Source organism: Bufo gargarizans, chromosome 1, assembly GCF_014858855.1.
Source record: "Bufo gargarizans isolate SCDJY-AF-19 chromosome 1, ASM1485885v1, whole genome shotgun sequence".
NCBI classification, from domain to species: Eukaryota; Metazoa; Chordata; class Amphibia; order Anura; family Bufonidae; genus Bufo; species Bufo gargarizans.
Genome location: NC_058080.1, coordinates 60,405,254 through 60,425,771, shown reverse-complemented (window position 1 = coordinate 60,425,771; position 20,518 = coordinate 60,405,254). Strand labels below are relative to the sequence as shown.

Below are 20,518 nucleotides of genomic sequence, written 5' to 3'. Positions count from 1 at the left end.
AGTGAGGGAAATCACTGATTTATGAACAAGTTCCTGAGGCGTGGCCCCTGAACCAGAAGATGCACACTTACCTGCTCCATGCCGCCCGGCCACCGCTGCCTCCCTGCTCCATGCCACCCTGCCCCCATTTTCCGGTTCCTGCATTTTTACACCTGCCAGTGCATGGTCACAAACACCGCTCCAGTCAATGACTGGCTGCAGTAGTGACACGCCGCTTGTGGCCACATCACTGCTGAAGCCAGCTGACTGGCTGCAGAGGTACATGTGACCATGGCTATGCACTGACAGGTGTAATCAGCGCCGGTAGCAGGTAAGTATAACTCTTCGGTTTCAGGGGCCATGCTGCAAGAACTTGTTAAAAATTCATTTTTACTGGGAAATCTCTTTGAGCCAGGGTGGATTAAACAGATCGCACAGGGAAATTTCCCAGGGGGCTGCCTGGGCCCTCCTCACGGCCAGCCAGTGAGAGTTTTTGGGGGTGTATTTTGTGCTTATGGGGGCAGTATTGTGTTATGAACTGTGGGGCAGTATAATGTGCCACAATATGGTACTGCTGGCCCGGACTTCCATCAATTTGTACCCGACTACAAAATGGGGCCACTGTTAGTATTTTCCAGGGCCAGCAGTGAGATATTCAGGTCAATTACTGGAAACACGTCTTCATAGGGACAGTCACTCATGATAACTGGCGGTATAATCGTGCCAGCACATCTCTCTGTGTGATCAGGGATGTGCTACTCATAGTCAATGTAACTAACTAATGAAGGAGGAAAGACTGTGATAGCGATGATTCCTCCCCAGTCACTTTACATCGGCCTGTGTACATTGCGGCCCCTTGAAATAGAGCGATGTGACAATGCGGCCCTCAGACCAAAAAAGGTTGTGCACCCCTGATGTAGAGCAAAAATTCTTCTTTTCAGATCCTCAGAGGGTTCTTTGCCATGAGGAGCCATGCTGAGCTTCCAGTGACCAGTATGAGAGAGTGTGAGAGCGATAACACCAAATGTAACAGACCGCCTCCCCATTCACACCCGACACCTTGTAACACTAGCATGTCACATGACACCGGGGAGGGAGAAAGGCTAATTGGGCACAATTTGGCCATTTTCACTTGGAGTGTACTCACTTTTTGTTGCCAGCGGTTTAGACCTTAATGGCGGTGTATTTTGAGGGCACAACAAATTTACACCTTTATACACGCTGTACACTGACTACTTTACATTGTATCAAAAAATGTGAGGGGTGGACTCACTTTTGTGAGATACTGTAGAACTGACGTACTGCAGATTTCAAAATCCGCACGGCAGGCCAATTTCCGCACGGAACGAAGCAGCAAAGTGTACACTATATTTGTCTAGTCTCATGCACTCTGCTGGTAATATAACGCTACGGTTTTGTCCGCATGAGAATCCGTGCTGAAAAAATATGCATAAGCCTAAAGGACTAGTAAAAACCCTCCTTCTGCCAATCCTCCTCCTCACCTGGTGATGGTACTGACATAAAAGTGAGATGCCGGCTGAGTCTCGTGCATGAGGAGCTTCAGGTAAACACTACTCTGGTCTCGAGCGGCGGCTACCACAGGATCGGCCTGACCTTGATCGCAGCTGTAAAAAAACTTTGGAACCTAGCCTGTGAGGGGACAGAAAAAAAAAAAAAAAAAAACACATGCATAAAAATATATATACAAATACATATACAACTCAATAGATTCGATGTTCTGTGCAGATGACTTTGCAGCAGATATTTTATCATCAATGGCAGGATTACAATGGATTACAGGTCACAGAGCATTTCTAAAATACCCATGAACTTCTCCTGTCTATTGTGTGCGATGGCCCATACGGCTGCAGTGAAGCGGGTTTCTACGGGTTTCTACCCCAGTTGTTCTCCCTGAATGCCACAGACCCGTTCAATTCAATGGAGCTACTCTGGAAGCAGACAGTTGCGGAGGCGGCTGTCCTTGCCCCGCGACAAGAAGGGACATGTGCCATCTTCTTGCGGCTGCGGCTTTAATCCACCGCTTCACAATCTTCAACGCTGCCTCCCACTGAAAGGAATAGGAACAAACGTGCCCACTGGTGTAATTTTGGCCAACCCGCTGTGTGAATGGGCACTTACTGTACAGAAGGCCAATCCACGGGGAGAGTATTCTTTTCGGCATCGCTGCCTGCACCGGCCAATGACGTCACACCCACTGAGACTACAATGGCCATAACGGCCAATCAAGGCACAGCTCTAATGAGGTCACGTCACTGTGCAGAGGAACAGTGGTGGGGCTGCGGCACCAAAATCCCTCCTATTTTTCACAACCATGTTAAAAAGGTCTTTGATTTCTACGTCTAGAGAAGTCTAGCCTTATGGAGTTGAGATTTGTGTAGACTAAAATACAGATGAAATGGACTCCAACCAATCCCCCTTAGTACATGTAGACTGACCGAGCTAATGAGGCTGCGGCGACGTGTCTCACTCGAGCATCTTCATCTCCTAGAAGGCTTATGATGACTTCATTTAATACTCGCTCCTGAAGATGCAGCAACTGCAACATAAAGAGGAGACACCGACATCTGATGAGACTTTAGAGATACAGAGAGGAGACATAAGAGCGGCTCATGATGAACTTAGTGACACCGTTGCCATACCCCCCCTTTATACAATCCAGCAGTAGCCATATTTACCCCAGTGTAAGAATGGACGCCTCTATGTTCTCCGTCTGCTCGGCCTTCCAAGAAGCTGACCAGCCTGCGGAAAGAAAAGCGGGAGTTAGGACGCGTGCGGCACATACAGAAGACTGCTGCCCATATATCAAGATACAGAGATATCAGCTTCTGTCCTCGGTCACACTATAATAGTCACAATATTCATGCTCAAAATGGGTCTCGCATTACAAAAAGAGGACAATGAAAACTGCTGCTGTGTAAAATGCAAGTGCCTGTGTGCACAAGCCTCCAAAGATGTCAGACATCATATAGTACATGACAATGTCCTTCTAACAAAGCTAGAACCAGCCCTGTACTTCACATGGATCCAGAGATCTCCCCATTCGCTGCTCTGCTACATTCAGGGAGTGTGTCCTTCCTGCTGCAGTTCTCTTCCTATCACACCTCAGGGGGAGTCCTTTCTGCTGGAGCTCTCTCCCTATAACAGCTCAGGAGGAACGTCCTTTCTGCTCACTATCACAACTCAAGTAGCATAACGCATAAGAAAAAGGCTGCTGGCAATAATAAATCTGTCCAGACCATTGGTAACTATTTGCCACACCGTTTTCATATTTTTCCCAAAAAGATTTAGTCTCGTATTAAATGTGCCACAAGATAAGGCTACATGCACACGACCGTATGCCCCCCGTGGCCGTATTGCGGCCCGCATACAGCGGGTCCACAATACACGTGCACTGGCCGTGTGCATTCCGCGGACCCATTCACTTGAATAGGTCCGCAATCACAGAGATGCGGAACGGAGGCACGGATTGGAACCCCACGGAAGCACTACGGAGTGCTTCCGTGGTGTTTCTGGCCGTGCCTCCGCACCTCAGAAAGGTAGCGCATGCACTACTTTTTTGCGGTGCGGAGGGTCGGATGCGGATCCCACGGTCTGTGCCCTTGCATTGCGGACCGCAATTTGCGGTCCGCAGCACGGGCACGGAGCCCTAATGTTTGTGTGCATGCAGCCCAACAGTGATTTTCTAACACACTAGTTTTCTTCCGATTTTCTCAGATAAAGACACAGCCATGCGGTACGAGAAGGCTTAGAAAAGTATAGACAACAGTGCCACACATGCCCTCAGGTTGTGTGTGGTATTGCAACTCGGCCTGATATGACTTCTACTGAACTGCAATGTAATGCCAGACACTTGGAGAATAAAATTGTAGAATTTTATCATTAAGCATATTTTACCAAAGGAAAAAGCATAGATCTGCACATAAACTCATTTGCAGGCAAGTTCTTTTACTTACCGGAAATCTATTTCCGCAAGCGTTTCCAAGAGCTCCGTCCTCACCAGCCAGTAGGAACTGTTCTTAAGTGTGAGCAGATCTACCATCAACTGTAAACCGAGCTCGCTGTATGTACTACAACATAAACTGGATATGCAGTGCTGAAAAAGAAGATATGTGACCTATACATGTATACACGGCCCAATGTATGCAGAAACCTGGAAGAGACCACGCTGACAGCGGAAGCACAGGAGCTCACGTTCACATAGGTTTTGCTGGTGTTTTTCTGCACTTTTAACTTTTTTTTACACCTGGGTTTTTTCAGTGAATTTTTTGCAACTGCGTTTTTTTGCTCCTGGGGGTTTTTGGTGTAAGTTTTTGCACCCGTTTTGTGCATGTTTTGCACCTGGGGATTTTGGTGGCGCCAGGAGCTGTTTTCAATGATAAATTGAATGGTGCATTTTTGGTAAAAAAAAAAAAACACAAATCGCCAGCTCCTGATTAAGCTAGCTGAAGGTCTATGGGAAATAAAGCAGGATACGCTTTTTGCACCTGCTGTTTGTGTTCATTAGGTGGGGTTTGTCTTCTTTTCAGAAATGCAGTATGCTGAAACTCTTGGCTTTTTTTTTTTCAGGCATTTTTTGTATGAGCTTCTCTATAGGGGGGGGGGAAGAAAAAGCCATAAATAAAATGCTAGTGGTAAGAAGACATTGAATGCAAAAAAAATATAAAAAAAATAAAAAGATCTGCAAAGGGCTGAAAATCAATAAATAAAATACTATAATGCAGAGCACCGGCATCTGAGAGCTAATAAACCTGGGAGTGCATGTCCCTGGGGCCGGCACGCCTTTCGCTTGCTGAAAATGATCTAAGTAGTGAAAAGCCTAAGGCTACTTTCACACTAGCGTTTTTCTTTTCCAGCGCAGAGTTCCGTCCTAAGGGTTTTCAAATCCGAAAAAGAACTGATCAGTTTTATCCTAATGCATTCTGAATGGAGAGCAATCCGGAACACTTTGACTGAACGCCGGATCCGGCCTTTTTCCCATTGACTTGCATTAACGCCGGCGCCGTGTGTTCCATCACAAGTCCATAAATGGTGGATCCGTTTTTTCCAATGCATTTTTTCATTGTGATCAAAATCCTGATCAGGATTCAAATGTAATCCGTTTTCACACGTTTTTCCGGATCCGGCAGGCAGTTCCAATGTCGGAATTGAACGCCGGATTCAAACAACGCTAGTGTGAAAGTAGCCTAAGCCTGTACAAGGCTTTCAGGCCTTTTACTAGTATATTCCAATGCAGTCCTGCAGGTGGCAACATTGCACTGGAATATACAGAATTTTATATTCAATAATGGAATAAGTTCCATTACTGAATAGATCTGATGATCGCATGTTTAGGCCCAAAAAAGATTCACACCCTCCCCAAATATATAAAAGTTATTTGAGGTGAGGGGGGTCAGAATACTGCGATAAAAACAGTATCAAAACACAGTAACTATATAAATGTGGCATTTCTGTAATCGTACTGACCAGGACAATGTAGGTAACGGGTCCGTTTTACCGCATAGGGAACGCCATAAAAACAAAACCAATAAAACTGTAGTGGAATGGAATTTTTCCAATTCCACACTATGTGGATTTTTTTATGGCTCTGGGAAGGCAGGGAGTGAAAAACAAAACCGCAAAAATGAAAAATCCTCCGGGGCCCAAATGGGTTAAAGGGTAAGAAAATGAAAGGTGCTACTGCATCATATGAATGGTGTCCTAAATTGGAGTGCACTACTGTATATGCTAATTTTGGCAGACTGGCCGATTGCCATAGCTGCGACATGGCGCCATTCATGATGCATACAGTGCACTCCTGTTCGGTGCACCATCCAGTGCTATTGCACCCGTTGAACCAATTGACAGAGCGTCTTACAGATGTTCCTCATGACCGCCACAGAAGTGAATGGACAGAGATGCACGCATGAGCGGCCACCTCTCCATTCGTTCTCTGCCTGGATGGGGCAGCCCATCACCACACGGACCCATTTTCCACACCCGAACTCTAGACCTGAAACCCGCATCTATCAGACACATAAATGCTCAAGTTGAGAATACCCATTTTAGATAGAAACGTCCACTCACCCTGACCGCTGCACAAGCCATCTTGCATGTCACTGACGATTCATCTTTAAGGGATTTTTGCAATAACGGAATGCAATCTTCCAGAGAAAAGTTATTTCCTACAAAAAAAAAAAAAAAAAGATGGACAGCCGCTTTTAGTAATCAGCTCTCAGGTTTATGCAGCCCTCCCCCATCAAGGATGTCCATATTTCCTAACATGAGGACATCTGTCAGTAGATTTGTTCCTATGACACTGGCTGACCTGTTGGGCTACTTTCACACTTGTGTTTTGTGCGGATCAGTCATGGTTCAGCTAATACAACCGTTTAGAACTGATCCATTTGCATTATCTTTAACATAGCCAAGACGTCTTGAACACCATTGAAAGTCAATTGAGGACGGATCCATTTTCTATTGTGCCGGATTGTGTCAGTGAAAACAGATCCGTCCCCATTGACATTGTGTGCCAGGCCGGATCCGTTTGGCTCAGTTTCATCAGACGGACACCAAAACACCGCAAACAGCGTTTTGGTGTCCGTCTCCAAAGCGGAATGGAGACTGAAATCAATGAAATTGATGCATTCTGAGCGGATCCTTTTCCATTAAGAATGCAAAATGATCCGTTTTGGACCGCTTGTGAGAGCCCTGAATGGATCTCACAAACGGAAAGCCAAAACGCGAGTGTGAAAATAGACTTACATGTGCACTTGGCAGCTGAAGACATCTGTGTTGGTCCCATGTTCCCATGTGCCCGCATTGCTGAGAAAACTGATGTTTTATTATATGCAAATGAGCCGCTAGGAGCAACGGGGGCGTTACCATTACACCTAGAGGCTCTGCAGTCTCTGCCACTGCCGCGCCCTCTGCACTTTGATTTACCTTAGGAGAAGTCAGGGCCAGGCATCATGTTTACACTGCCTGGCCCTGTCAATGAAAGTGCATAGGGCGCAGCAGCTGCAGAGAGAGCAGAGCCTCTAGGTGTAATGGCAACACCCCCGTTGCTCCTAGAGGCTCATTTGCATATATTAAAACATCATTTTTCTCAGCAATGTGGGCACATATGAACATGGGACCGACACAGATACCTTCAGCTGCCTATATGTTGGTCCCATGTTCATATGTGCCTGTTTTGGTGTCCGTCTGATGAAACTGAGCAAAACGGATTCGTCCTGGCACACAATGTAAGTCAATCTGCTGACAGATGCCCTTTAAATAGGAATTAAATAATTATAAAAATGTAAATTAAACATTTAAGCATATGAGGCTCAGACCAAAGAAGTCACAAGTTACCTGTGCGGTTCTTAACGACAGTCACCCAATGCTCTGCATTGTATCGGGACTTGTTGAGTATGGAGTAGACAATGGTGCCGCACAGAAGGGACGTGGCTCCTCTAACCTGAGGATCTCCATGATCGATGTAGCTCAGGATATCGGACACATATTGCATTTCTAAAAGGAAACTACAACATCAGCTCCCAAAATATACACACAGCAGGTAGGAAAAACCCACCGCATCATGTGCCGATGTAGCAGAGCTGGATTTGATAGTCACCATGTGTGCAGTGTGTCAACTGAAACATAAAACAGAGTGGTACCAATAGACAACTCCGATCTGCTGCAGGGACCAAGTCATCTTCGCCAGCTCTGCACATTTAAGAAACCAAAGTACGCAACTCGTTCAGGCTCTATGTAACTAGAATGTGTTGTCAAGAGTATAGAAGGGGAGAAAACCACCACTAGTCTAACCGTGGCCACCGGATTTTACAGGAAGATAATGAGGGTATGGATGCATGGTCAGCAACTTATTTTATGGAAAGCCCTCAAAGAATCCTGTAAATTTATAAAGAATCCTGTAAATTTATATAAAGATGACCTGGAATTAAAATGTAGAATTGGAATGGAAAGGATATTACATGTAGAATTTAAACCCTTAAAGGGATTATCCAACCCCTATAATGACCCCCAATGCCCGGGCCCCTCCTATACATTATACTCACCTTTATGCTCCAGATCCCTGCACGGCCACCCCTGCATCTCCGCGATGCTAGGGAGGCTCGTTCCAGTCACGGACTGCCATTGGCTGCACAGGCATTAAGGGGGGGGGGGCATTATAGGTGTTGGATAACCCATTTAAAAGGGGTTTTCCGCAAATGATGTTTTATTTTATCAAATCCCCACAGCCTGCCCCCTTAAAAAGAGGTTTCATACCTACCTGATCTCCACACTGTTTGCATTCGGCGGTGTATATGCATGGTCACATGCACTGCGCCAGCCAATAACTGGCTTCAGTGGTGATGTGGCCACAAGCAGACGCCACCACTGATGCCAACCATTGGCTGGAGGAGTGCATATGACCATGCAATGTACTGCGGGATATCAATAGTGCAAGGACTGGAAGATGACGACAGCGGGAGCAGCGGGGCGTGGAGCAGTTAAGTATGAATCTTCTGTTTCAGGGGACAGGCTACAGACACTTGATTAAAAAATTAATAAATAATTACCACCGGAAAACCCCTTTAAGCTTTAGCCTAAGGAACTTCATTTCGGCTTCCAGAGCAGTGTGGTTGACAAAGTGTCAGGTCCAGTGTTCTGCTGCTGCATCCAGACCACTAAGGATGAACTATGACACTAGCTCAAACTGCAAGCAAAAGACAACATTTAAAGGGATTCTGTCACCAGGTTTCACCCCCTCCAGATAAAAATATGGTTATGTTCAGGGAGCTTTAACCATTCCTAATGTGGTCTTATAAATGTAATCTGTAGGCTCATTTTGATTTTGCTAAAAATACGCTATTACTAACCTGTGTATTCATAAAAATAAGGTGCCCAAGGGGATGTAAATGGCTCCAAGCTGCCGCCCGCACCCGCCGCCGTTCGTGCCCAGCTCCGCCTCAATCTTCTGTGACGCCTCCGGCTCTCCCTCCCTCCCCCCTCCTCCTGCTGTAATATTGCTGCGACGCCTCCACCCTCCTCCTGCTGTAAGATTGCTGCGACGCCTGCCCCCTCCTCCTGCTATTACATCGCTGTGACGCCTCCCGCTCTCCCTCCCCCCTCCTCCTGCTGTAAGATTGCTGTGACGCCTCCCCCCTCCTCCTGCTATTACATCGCTGTGACGCCTCCCTCTCTCCCTCCCCCCTCCTCCTGCTGTAACATTGCAATGTTACAGCAGGAGGAGGGGGGAGGGAGGGAGAGCGGGAGGCGTCACAGCGATGTAATAGCAGGAGGAGGGGGGAGGCGTCACAGCAATCTTACAGCAGGAGGAGGGGGAGGGAGAGTGGGAGGCGTCACAGCAATCTTACAGCAGGAGGAGGGGGGAGGCGTCACAGCAATATTACAGCAGGAGGAGGAGGGAGGGAGGGAAAGCCGGAGGCGTCACAGAAGATTATGAGGCGGCGCTGAGGTCGGGAAAGTCGGAGCTGGGCACGAACGGCGGCGGGTGCGGGCGGCAGCTTGGAGCCATTTACATCCCCTTGGGCACCTTATTTTTATGAATGACAGGTTAGTAATAGCGTATTTTTAGCAAAATGAGCCTACAGATTACATTTATAAGAACACATTAGGAATGGTTAAAGCTCCCTGAACATAACCATATTTTTATCTGGAGGGGGTGAAACCTGGTGACAGAATCCCTTTAAAGGGTTCTTCCTATCGCATAACCTTATATGGCAAAAATGTCACATAGGGTGAGGTCTCAGAGGTGAGACCCGCACCCTATCTCCAGAGGACTCTTGAAGTGAAGGAGAGCGCACTGTGCAGACGTAGCATCCTCTTCACTCATCCATACGAGACTGCTGAAAACACCTAGACACCTCTAGTGGCGGCTTATCTGCCTTAAGGACAAATTATCGGCCGGTTCAAAATCCAACATGATTAATCCTTCTTTGGCCCAACGTCTGCCATGAACGCCTTTATACACAGACCTCGTGCAAAATCAGCCGGTTAAGCTGACATCCAGCTATTGCATTTGGTAGTTTACAAAAGCAATAAATAGGCTATACATTTATAGCTTGTATCAGGTCAAAAAAGTGGAGGCTGTCAGAAGGAAGCCCCTTTAAAAGAAGTAAACCTAAAGTACGGAAAACGTATATGTGGAAAGAAAAAAAAATATTCAATTCAACTGTTGGATATAAAAAATTGTGTTACCTTCGTGCAAATGTAAGGTGTCAAGAGTATCTTAATCCCACTGTGAGCTGCTTGGGACGGATAGACAGGCGGCAGAGGTGGGATCATGTCTTACCTGGATGGTCTAAACTCTCTGGCTGCAGTTTGTAAAGCCTGCTGAAGAAAGCTTCTGGGTGCAGAGCGACAGCGGCTCCGACACAGCTCAGCGCCAGCGCCTTCACACTGACCCGCACCGCCCGGTCTGGAACCATGGCTGCAGGACAGAAAGACAACATGCTTACAGAACGTCTCCAGAAAGTTTGGTTAATTCCACTGCATCACATTATAACACAATAGGCCAGATTTATCATTAGCTCAAGTCAGAATAATGGAGTGAAAAAGTCGCAAATTTTTGTGCAAACACTAAAACTGCGCAAAAATTTGCGACTTTTTTCTGAAAGTGGGCGTGTTTTCTTATGTAAATTAATCTCTAGACAGATTTACTATTGAGACTATTTAAAAAGTCGCAAAAAATTGCGCAATTTCACTCCAGTGAGGACCATGCTTATCTTATGAGACTTTTTAATAGAACATGCGACTTTTTCGTAAAGATGTGCGACTTATGTAAAGCTGCTTACTGACGGATAAACTGCTACCGTCAAACCACATTTATTACAGTATTAAAGGGCCGTTCATAAATCTGACTTGGCTAAAACTGACTTTAGCCATATGTGACAGTGGAGTGAGCTGTCAGAGTCGTGATAAATCTGGCCCAATGTGTACAACAGATCCTCGTGCAGCGGTTTTATATGTTGCATATATTGGCTTTCCTCATCATCTGCAATTACTTCCGACGATATCTACTGCCTGAAGGGGTCTGTAGAGGACGGCAGTCTCTGACCGCTCTGTATTGATGTGTAGGTTCAGAGATATAATCCAGGGGTGACCATATTTTTTGGGTCTGAAGGTGACAGATGGGTATAAAGAGTATTGTAAGGGTTAGATTTCGGGAACTAACCAGAAATCCCTACTCTCCCCGGAAGAAAGCGAAAGCATAGGGTCACCCCCTATAAACTACAACAGCGGGTCACATCCATGCACAACCATCTTTATCACTAAGGAGTACTGAACAGATGGAAGCTTCAAACACAGGGGTAGCAGAAGAGGTTTTAGGCCACATAGAACGGCACCAATGTCTCCAGGCTGTGGACGCCTCATATACTGTGCATCTACCTGCTCTGGGGGCCTCTATGAAAGCCCATTCTAATGACAGGACTTGCTCTAGTCTAGTCATCTCACTGTTACAGTAAGTTCACAAGTTCCGGATTTGCCTACAGCAAATCGGAGGTGTATTCAGGAGAAGATCCACCCCAGAAATCCAGGGCTGACACTTGGATATCTGCTGTGGATGTGCAGTTGATGTGTCTCAGATCCACATGGGGGATTTGAGGCCTTTCTATCTGGAATTTGCAAATAAACATGTTCAATATTTTCGTGGATGACTTATTTTAAGTGATGCAAGCAAAAATGTGCCCAGCAGGGGTGGACTGGGAACGTAAAGAAGCTCTGGGAAACCAAAAAACTAAAAAAGTGGCCTCATATTGTAGACCACTCCAAACTGACAGAAGACATGGCAACAGAAGTAGAGGGGGCCTGCAATACCACAGTGCAGCACAAAACACCGCCCCATCAGAACCAAATACCACAGTGCAGCACAAAACACCCCCCCCCATCAGAACCAAATACCACAGTGCAGCACAAAACACCGCCCTATCAGAACCAAATACCACAGTGCAGCACAAAACACCGCCCCATCAGAACCAAATATCACAGTGCAGCACAAAACACCCCCCCCATCAGAACCAAATATCACAGGGCAGCACAAAACACCGCCCTATCAGAACCTAATATCACAGGGCAGCACAAAACACCACCCTATCAGAACCAAATATCACAGGACAGCACAAAACACCACCCTATCAGAACCAAATACCACAGTGCAGCACAAAACACCCCCCCATCAGAACCAAATACCACAGTGCAGCACAAAACACCACCCCATCAGAACCAAATATCACAGGGCAGCACAAAACACCACCCCATCAGAACCAAATATCACAGGACAGCACACAGTACTGCCTCCCTAGCCACAGTATTCAACTATATCACCATCCTGAGGACGGTGATAATGTTAAGGGGGTTGTACAAGTTATATTTATTGATGACCTATCCTCAGGATATAGGTCGGTGGGGGTCCGACAGCCGGCACCCCTGCCGATCAGCCGTTTGAAGAGAAGGCGCGCACCGTGCCAGCGCTGCCTCCTCTTCATTGTTTACCTGCTCGCCGTCGCATCTGCAGCAGTGAGCAGTGCAATTACTCCCAAGACATCCCATTTATTTCACTGGGATGGATCACTCTTATACAAATAAATGGGATGTCTTGGGAGTAATTACACCTGCTCACCACTGCAGATGCGACGGCGAGCAGGTAAACAATAAAGAGGAGGCAGCGCTGGCACGGCACGCGCCTTCTCTTCAAACAGCTGATCGACTGGGGATGGGTTGGGGCTGTCGGACCCCCACTGTTCTGATACTGATGACCTATCCTGAGGATAGGTCATAAATAAATATAACTTGGACAATCCCTTTTAGTTCAGGATGGCACCTGCAGCCGCTGGACTGGTGTGCAAGGACTTGATGCTCCCTAATTAATGTTGACAGCATCAGATTATGTACCCAGCTGGCAGCCATGAGAAGGGATTTGAGTGGCCTCCCCCCTCGGCATCAGCCCACCAGGAAATTTCCCTGTAGGGTCTATGGCAGCTCTGCCCCTGCCGCCCAGATATTGTCCTAAGAATATGAATGAAGTTAAAAAATAGCCATTCACATGACCTGGAGGCAGAAAGTGACAGATGGGTTTGGTAAAGATATGGCGAGGTGCAGGCGGGTTTGGTAAAGATATGGCAAGGTGCAGGTGCGTATGAATTTCTATAGAAGTAGTCCAAATTTAAGAAAAAACTAACTTTGTGCCTCCAATTCCCGTGAAAGGCTGCTTACCTGCTCGCCTTTAGTATTGCAGAGCTGACCAGGTGTAATTACGGCTCCTGTGTCCCATTCACTTGAATGGGAAGGAGCAGATGTAGTTACACTCTATCCCATTGCCTTTGCAATGCTGACGGTGAGCAGGTAAACACTGTAGAGACTCATACAAATCTCTTGAAACAGCCGATCAGCTGGGTTGTCGGCAGTAGGACCCTAGATGATCTGATATTGATGACCTATCCAATATCTGAAACCGGACAACCCCTTTAATGTACAGTAAATTCATGGAGGAGAACACCTTGCCCAGAATGCAGTGCAGCAGACAGCACTCCCAATGATGCTTATATAAAATGTTAGGTGCGGGGTATGCTGTATGCCAGGGATGCACAACCTGCGGCCCTCCAGCTGTTGCAAAACTACAGCTCCCAGCATGCTTGGACAGCCTACAACTGTCGGTTTACAGCAGAGCATTGTGGGAGTTGTAGTTTTACAACCGCTGGAGGGCCGCATGTTAGGCATCCCTGCTCTATGCCATTGTAGAAGTAGAATCTAGGTATGATTCCTAAACTAGGGATCTAACCAATTGCTCCAAATTTTTATGTTACCTCAGGGGTAAAAGTATATGACCATTCATTAAAGGATTCACACATAGACAAGACATGTGGGACCTCTTCTAAGCCTCCTCCCAGAAACTTCTAGTAGTTACCCCTTACACTCGAACATCCACTAGTATTATAAGAAGGAAGAACTACGGGGGGATATTTATCAGCTTCCTTGCGCCTGAAACGAGTTTGACAATTTGTACAAAATTTACGCCGCCCTCGCCACATTCCCTGAAAGGGGGCATGGCAAGGGTGGGAAGGGGGCATGACCAGCCACCCCGGCAAATTTATCTTCATTTACATCAGTTTTCTAAATCTTCAGATTCAGAAATCTATGGCAGCTCTGAGCTGTCAAATATTTGTTTACGAGGACGCGCCTAATTTATGACACGTTGTGTGCCTAGGCGCATCCCCCCGCAGTGCAGGCGATATCAAGACCGATGTAGAAAGCCTTGATTACCCTATATGTCTTCACAGCATGCCATCTGGAAGCTAATGTTAAGCAGGGCAAGCTAAGATTTCCTTTGTTTGATGTCTGAATGAATGAGGAGATATATATATATAGATATATATATATATATAATATAAAGATAGATACACACAAACACATATTGTATATACACATATATGCAACCTAGGTATATCTTGTATATGTGTCTAAAGAAGATAGATACAAAACAATAGATTGGGAAGTTATGGTTCATTGGTTAATCCCTATAATACAGTCCTGATCAAAAGTTTAAGACCACTTGAAAAATTGCAAAAAAATCATATTTAGCATGGCTGGATCTTAACAAGGTTCCAAGTAGAGCTTCAACATGCAACAAGAAGAAATGGGAGTGAGACAAAACATTTTTTGAGCATTCAATTTAATGAAAAAACAACGAATAAACTGAAACGGGCTGTTTTTCAGCTGATCAAAAGTTTAGGACCACACCTCCCAAAAAAAAACTAAACCCCCCAAAATAGAAATCCAACTTCCAAACATGAACTCAGTAATGAGTAGCTCCGCCGTTATTGTTTATCACTTCCAAAATTTGTTTCGGCATGCTTGATGCAAGCGTTTCCATGAGGTGAGTGGGAACATTTCTCCAAGTGGTGAAGACGGCCGCACGAAGGCCATCTACTGTCTGGAACTGTTGTCCATTTTTGTAAACTTCCCTTGCCATCCATCCCCAAAGGTTCTCAATTGGATTTAGATCAGGGGAACACGCAGGATGGGCCAAAAGAGTGATGTTATTCTCCTGGAAGAAGTCCCTTGTCCGGTGGGCATTGTGTACTGTAGCGTTGTCCTGTTGAAAAACCCAGTCGTTACCACACAGACGAGGGCCCTCAGTCATGAGGAATGCTCTCTGCAACATCTGGACATAGCCAGCGGCCGTTTGACGCCCCTGCACTTCCTGAAGCTCCATTGTTCCACTGAAGCAAAAAGCACCCCAGACCATTATGGCGCCCCCTCCACTGTGGCGCGTAGAAAACATCTCAGGTGGGATCTGCTTGTCATGCCAGTAACGTTGGAAACCATCAAGGTTAAATTTTTTCTCATCAGAATAAAACTTTCTTCCACCTTTGAATGTCCCACGTTTGGTGCTCTCTTGCAAAGTCCAAACGAGCAGTTCTGTGGCGTTCAACGAGACGAGGTCTTTGAAGCCGTTTTTTTTGTTTTTGAAGCCCTTCAGTCTCAGATGCCGTCTGATGGTTATGGGGCTGCAGTCAGCACCAGTAAGGTCCTTAATTTGGGTTGAGGATCGTCCAGTGTCTTGACGGACAGCCAATTGGATCCCCTGGCTCAGTGCGGATGAAATTTTTTTGGGTCTTCCTCTTGACTTTTTTGTTCCATAACCCTCAGGATCATTTAAGAATTTAAGAAATTCCAAATGCCTGTCTTACTGCGTCCCACCTCAGCAGCGATGGCGCGCTGTGAGAGACCCTGCTTATGCAGTTCAACAACCCGACCACGTTCAAAAAGGGAGAGTTTTTTGCCTTTGCCATCACAACGTGTGACTACCTTCTCTGCACAGATTTGGCCTTTTAAAGGCATGTGATCCTAAACTTTTGATCAGCTGTAAAACAGCCTGTTTCAGTTTATTCTTTGTTTTCATTAAATTGAATGCTCAAAAAATGTTTTGTCTCACTCCCATTTCTTCTTGTTCCATGTTGAAGCTCTACTTGGAACCTTGTTAAGATCTAGCCATGCTAAATATGATTTTTTGCCATTTTTCAAGTGGTCTTAAACTTTTGATCGGGACTGTATACTTACTATATCACCATATTTGAACACAAACACATTTTATAATAATAAAATGTTTAGGAGGTTTCAGGCAATAAAAATACATGAACTTTGGGGGGGGGCCGGATGAGGAGCTGACCAGACGCATGCCGTGCTAGCTCCAGAGCCCCAAACAACCCCAGACCTCCGAAATCTCACTCCAGGAGAAAGGAACCCAAGTACTCCACTCTCCTTCACCCCCATCTGTCAATGCCCATCCGCACCAGTCACAGAAGCCACTCTAAGGTCCCTACTATCTGACCTGAGACACTCTATACAGAAAGAAATCACCTCTGCATTTTCTGCCTTATAAAAAGATATTACTCAAATTGGAGAGAGAGCATCCCATATTGAGGATAAAATGGAAGAATTTATGAATGCCCACAACCAGTTAGTGGACGCACACAATGATGTTGAGGATGATATATCAGAACTGACACTTAAACTAGCAGATCTTGAGGATCGTTCAAGATGCAATAATCAGAGATTTAGAGGGGGTCTCTGAAGTCGTTGAACCTGAAGCCATCAAGGACTTTCTTACAGATTATTTTGTCCCCCTAAAAGATCTATTGATTGATATGGCGCATAGAATTGCTAAACCCAGAAGCGCCCCTAGTGCCACCCCCAGAGATATTATTGCTAGGCTGCACTTCTATCATTTTAAAGAGTTAATCCTCAAAACAGCAAACTCCTCACAAGATCTTCCTCAACGCTCAAAGAACATTTTAATATTGTCCAACCTTTCAGCAGCCACACTGAACAGACGCAGAGAATTTGCCGCAGCTAGCAAAATCCTGAGGGATCATAATATTTCATACAAATGGGGCTACCCGGTAAAACTCCTAATCTTCAAGAACGGAATCACTCACACAATCTCTTCCCCGAGCGACGCCATGGAGCTACTACAGAAATGGTCTCTAGCTACAGTGGATGAAGACAGAAGCTCGCCCATGAAGAAGAGGCCTCCTTCTTTGGCCAGAGAATGGTCTTGAAAGTCTTGTCGGACAGGAGAGGACATATCCTTTTCTTTACTCAAGGTCACTAGACTCATTTAATCACCTACACTTTTTGCAGGTCTCATTGGAGATGCCTTGCACGTATATTCTACAACCCACCTCCATTGGCACCTGGATTTTAAAAAAATGTGAACCGCACTTTGATAAGTCTACTAGTTATATGTAGATAGAGTTAAACTGTTCTGTTTAATTTCATTCTGTATTTATTGCTTTATAAGACGCACCCCAGGTTTTAGAGGAGGAAAATAAGAAAAAATATTTTTCATCAAACCTCATATCAGATTCTCAGATCAGACTCCTATAAATATCAGGACATCAGATCTGACCCACATATCAGCCCTCCATGTCAGAACCCATCAGACGTTTATTTCAGACCAGACCTCAAATTAACCATCATTGTCAGACCCCCCCCCCCCCCCCCATCAGACCTTATATCAGCCCTTTATTTCAGACCCCCATCAGACCTCATATCAGCACTCAATGTGAGACACCCATCAGAACTCAGATCAGCCCTTTATTTCAGACCAGACCCCTAACAGACCTCAAGTCAGCCCTCATTGTCAGACCCCCCAATCAGAGTTCATTGCCAAAACCCCCATCAGACTAAAATAAAAAACTTCTTACCTCTCCTGCGCCACTGCTCCTCTCCATCTCCAGTCACGTTCCCATGTCTTCTCCGGCCGCGCTGAACTGTCACTTGACTGAGTGCAGCATCAGGTCATAGTGCGTGCATTACGTTCTGACGCTGTACGGGACAGTGCAGCGCCGGCCCCAGGAATGAAGACCGGGAGTGTGAGTACTACAAGCGCTTGCAGCGCTTCACTCCATACTCCCGGCACCTAAAGCATACTAGTGAGCGCTTCCATAAAGGAAGTGTTCACTAGTATTCGCTTTATAAGACTCACAGCCCCCCACTTTTGGGGGGAGGGGAGGGAGTGCGTCTTAAAAAGCGAAAAATAGGGTATTTACTTTTTTTTCCTTCTCCTTCATTTTATTTGCACTCTGTTAGTTAACTATTGAGTGACAAGTGAGCTCGATATTTCGACAACTAAATTGCAGAGCAACTGCGTCACCCGTTAAATTTTCCTGGGGTGTCCATGCTTGCCCTGTAACATATTTCACTTCCACTGTAATACCTACACTGTTAGCGATGGTTCTCAATATCTCTTCAATTAATGCCAAGGGATTAAATAGTCAGTTTAATAGGTCTTATTATGGAAAGAAGTTAGTTCCCGTAAAAGTGATGCGATTTGTATTCAAGAAACTCACTTAAATGAATCCGACACTTATAGACTTAACCAGTTTAGCAATATAATTGCATCACCAGAGTGAATAAGAAAAGAGGTAATTATCGCCATTAAAAATTCCCTATCTTTTCAAATGATTCATTGCAGGATTGACGATAACAGGAGATGCATTATACTTGTGCGTAATATCAATAATGCAATATATACCTTAGTTTCTTTGTATGCACCAAATATAAACCAGCTCGCTTTTATCAAAGAGGTAATATCCATTGTCCTGTCTCTCAAACAAGGCTCTCTAGTGATATGTGGAGACTTCAACCTGCCCCCATCGCCCTCTATCGATCAATCGAACCATACGAAATCCCAATCGTCTTTACAATTTGCGCATTATTTATTAACAAAAGATCTGTACGATACCTGGAGGGTGCTACACGCATCAGAACGCGATTACACTTTTTACTCACACCCCCATAAACAATACTCTAGGATAGACCTGATAATTGTTGACAAATGGTCCTTCCAAAACATTATCTCCGCTAGCATAGGATCCATAACATGGTCTGATCACGCACCAATTTCATGTCAAATCACATACACCTTGGAGAACCAATAATTATCACTTATCCTTGCCTTCTACCCAATCCCAAATGAACAAAGCCCTTCAAGAATATTTTGAATTGAACTGCACCTCCGACGTGCAACCCACCACGAATTGGCCTCTTATATAGGCCTTATGGGCGCACCATCTCATTCGTATGTCAGCTTTTCTAAAAAGAAAATGACATATTGGAACCGAACAAATATGCACATCCATAGCCGACCTAGGAACTATGTACAAAAAAAAAATATAATAAAATACTTAATTACACTTAACCAACTTACAGACTTACGTTTAGAACTATACCAACTTTACCAAAGTAGTTCCGAACACAATTTGAGGAAATCCAAGGCCAAAAATTACTCACAAGGAAATAGAGCAATTTCGATTGTGGACAATAAAATTAAAACTACTCATAATAGAAAGAAACTACCGTTTATTTATAACTCATGCAAAGAAAAGATTATTAACCCCCAAGAAATATCCAATACGCCTGCCGACTATTACGCCAACTTAAACTCAAAGATAACAACTCAATGCCCCAACCAACCCCAGACCTCATTAAAGGGTTTCTGTCACCAGAATTAACCCCATTAAACTAGCTGACATTAGAGATGTGCCAATGTCAGCTGAACCCAACTAGCCTATTCCTACTTTTATCTATGCCCCCGTTACTCCAGAAATATAACTTTTATAATATGCTAATTAGCCTCTAGGAGCAAGGGGGGGGGGGCATTCTCCCACCTCTGGCCTCGCCCTGCTACACTACAGTGACATGGCCAGGCAGCGTCGGTCTCCTACTGCCGGCCCTGTCTGCCGTTTAAATCTCACGTCTGCGCCGTCCCTTTCAGTATTCCGCACAGGCGCAGTGAGTGAAGGACGCTCGCGCCAAATACTGAATAGGCGCGAGATTTCCCCAGTGCCAGCAGTTGGAGCAGTCAATCTAGTGTAGCAGGGTGTGGCCAGAGGTGGGAGAACGGACCCCCTAGGAGCAGGGGCAACTGCAAATTGCCCACTACTGGAAAACTTCAAAATCACCCCCATTGATGGAAATTGTGAACTCTGCTAACAACAGTTGTCTCCATGAGATGAACAACGCCTCAGTCTCCTATAAAACTAGTCAAATTCAAGGCTAAGTGGCATAACTGCCTTAACACTCCCAATTCAAAAGTTTCCTTACTTTTGTGATGTAATGTCGAGCAGACTACTCCTGGTCACCTTTTTATTTGTTTTCCCCTTATTTGTTATTTAACTTGGTGAAGCTCACTATATTGTACCGTTCTTTTCGTTATTTTTATTTATTTCGTTCCTTTGTGTCTACAAATGTCATGCAAGATTTGATTGATGTTTGAAACAAGTATTACAATGGTCATTTCTTGTATAGAATATATTTTATTTTATTATTGAAAACAATAAAACATATGTTAAAAAACAAAACAAAATAAAAACAACATTAACTTTTTCTCTAGCAGTGCTCTTACCCCCCTTCTGTCCAGTCAGCAGGAAGGAAGCAGATAACAGACGCACGCAGTGAACAAGGGGTTCAGAATCATCGTCCGTGTAGTGTCCAATATCCCCCTTTATCCTTGAAGGCTGCAGGA

At 45.2% G+C, this 20,518-nt stretch overlaps 1 protein-coding gene across 1 annotated transcript in view; it reads right to left on the bottom strand.

Annotated features, from left to right (window-relative positions):
* HTT (huntingtin) overlaps nt 1–20,518 on the bottom strand; it is a 190,318-nt gene that overhangs the window by 106,883 nt on the left and 62,917 nt on the right. Inside the window, 8 exon segments of the mRNA XM_044295709.1 lie at nt 1,482–1,624; nt 2,432–2,536; nt 2,676–2,739; nt 3,954–4,093; nt 6,064–6,161; nt 7,333–7,491; nt 10,280–10,417; nt 20,399–20,510. Of these exon segments, the coding sequence (XP_044151644.1) occupies nt 1,482–1,624; nt 2,432–2,536; nt 2,676–2,739; nt 3,954–4,093; nt 6,064–6,161; nt 7,333–7,491; nt 10,280–10,417; nt 20,399–20,510 (959 nt within the window).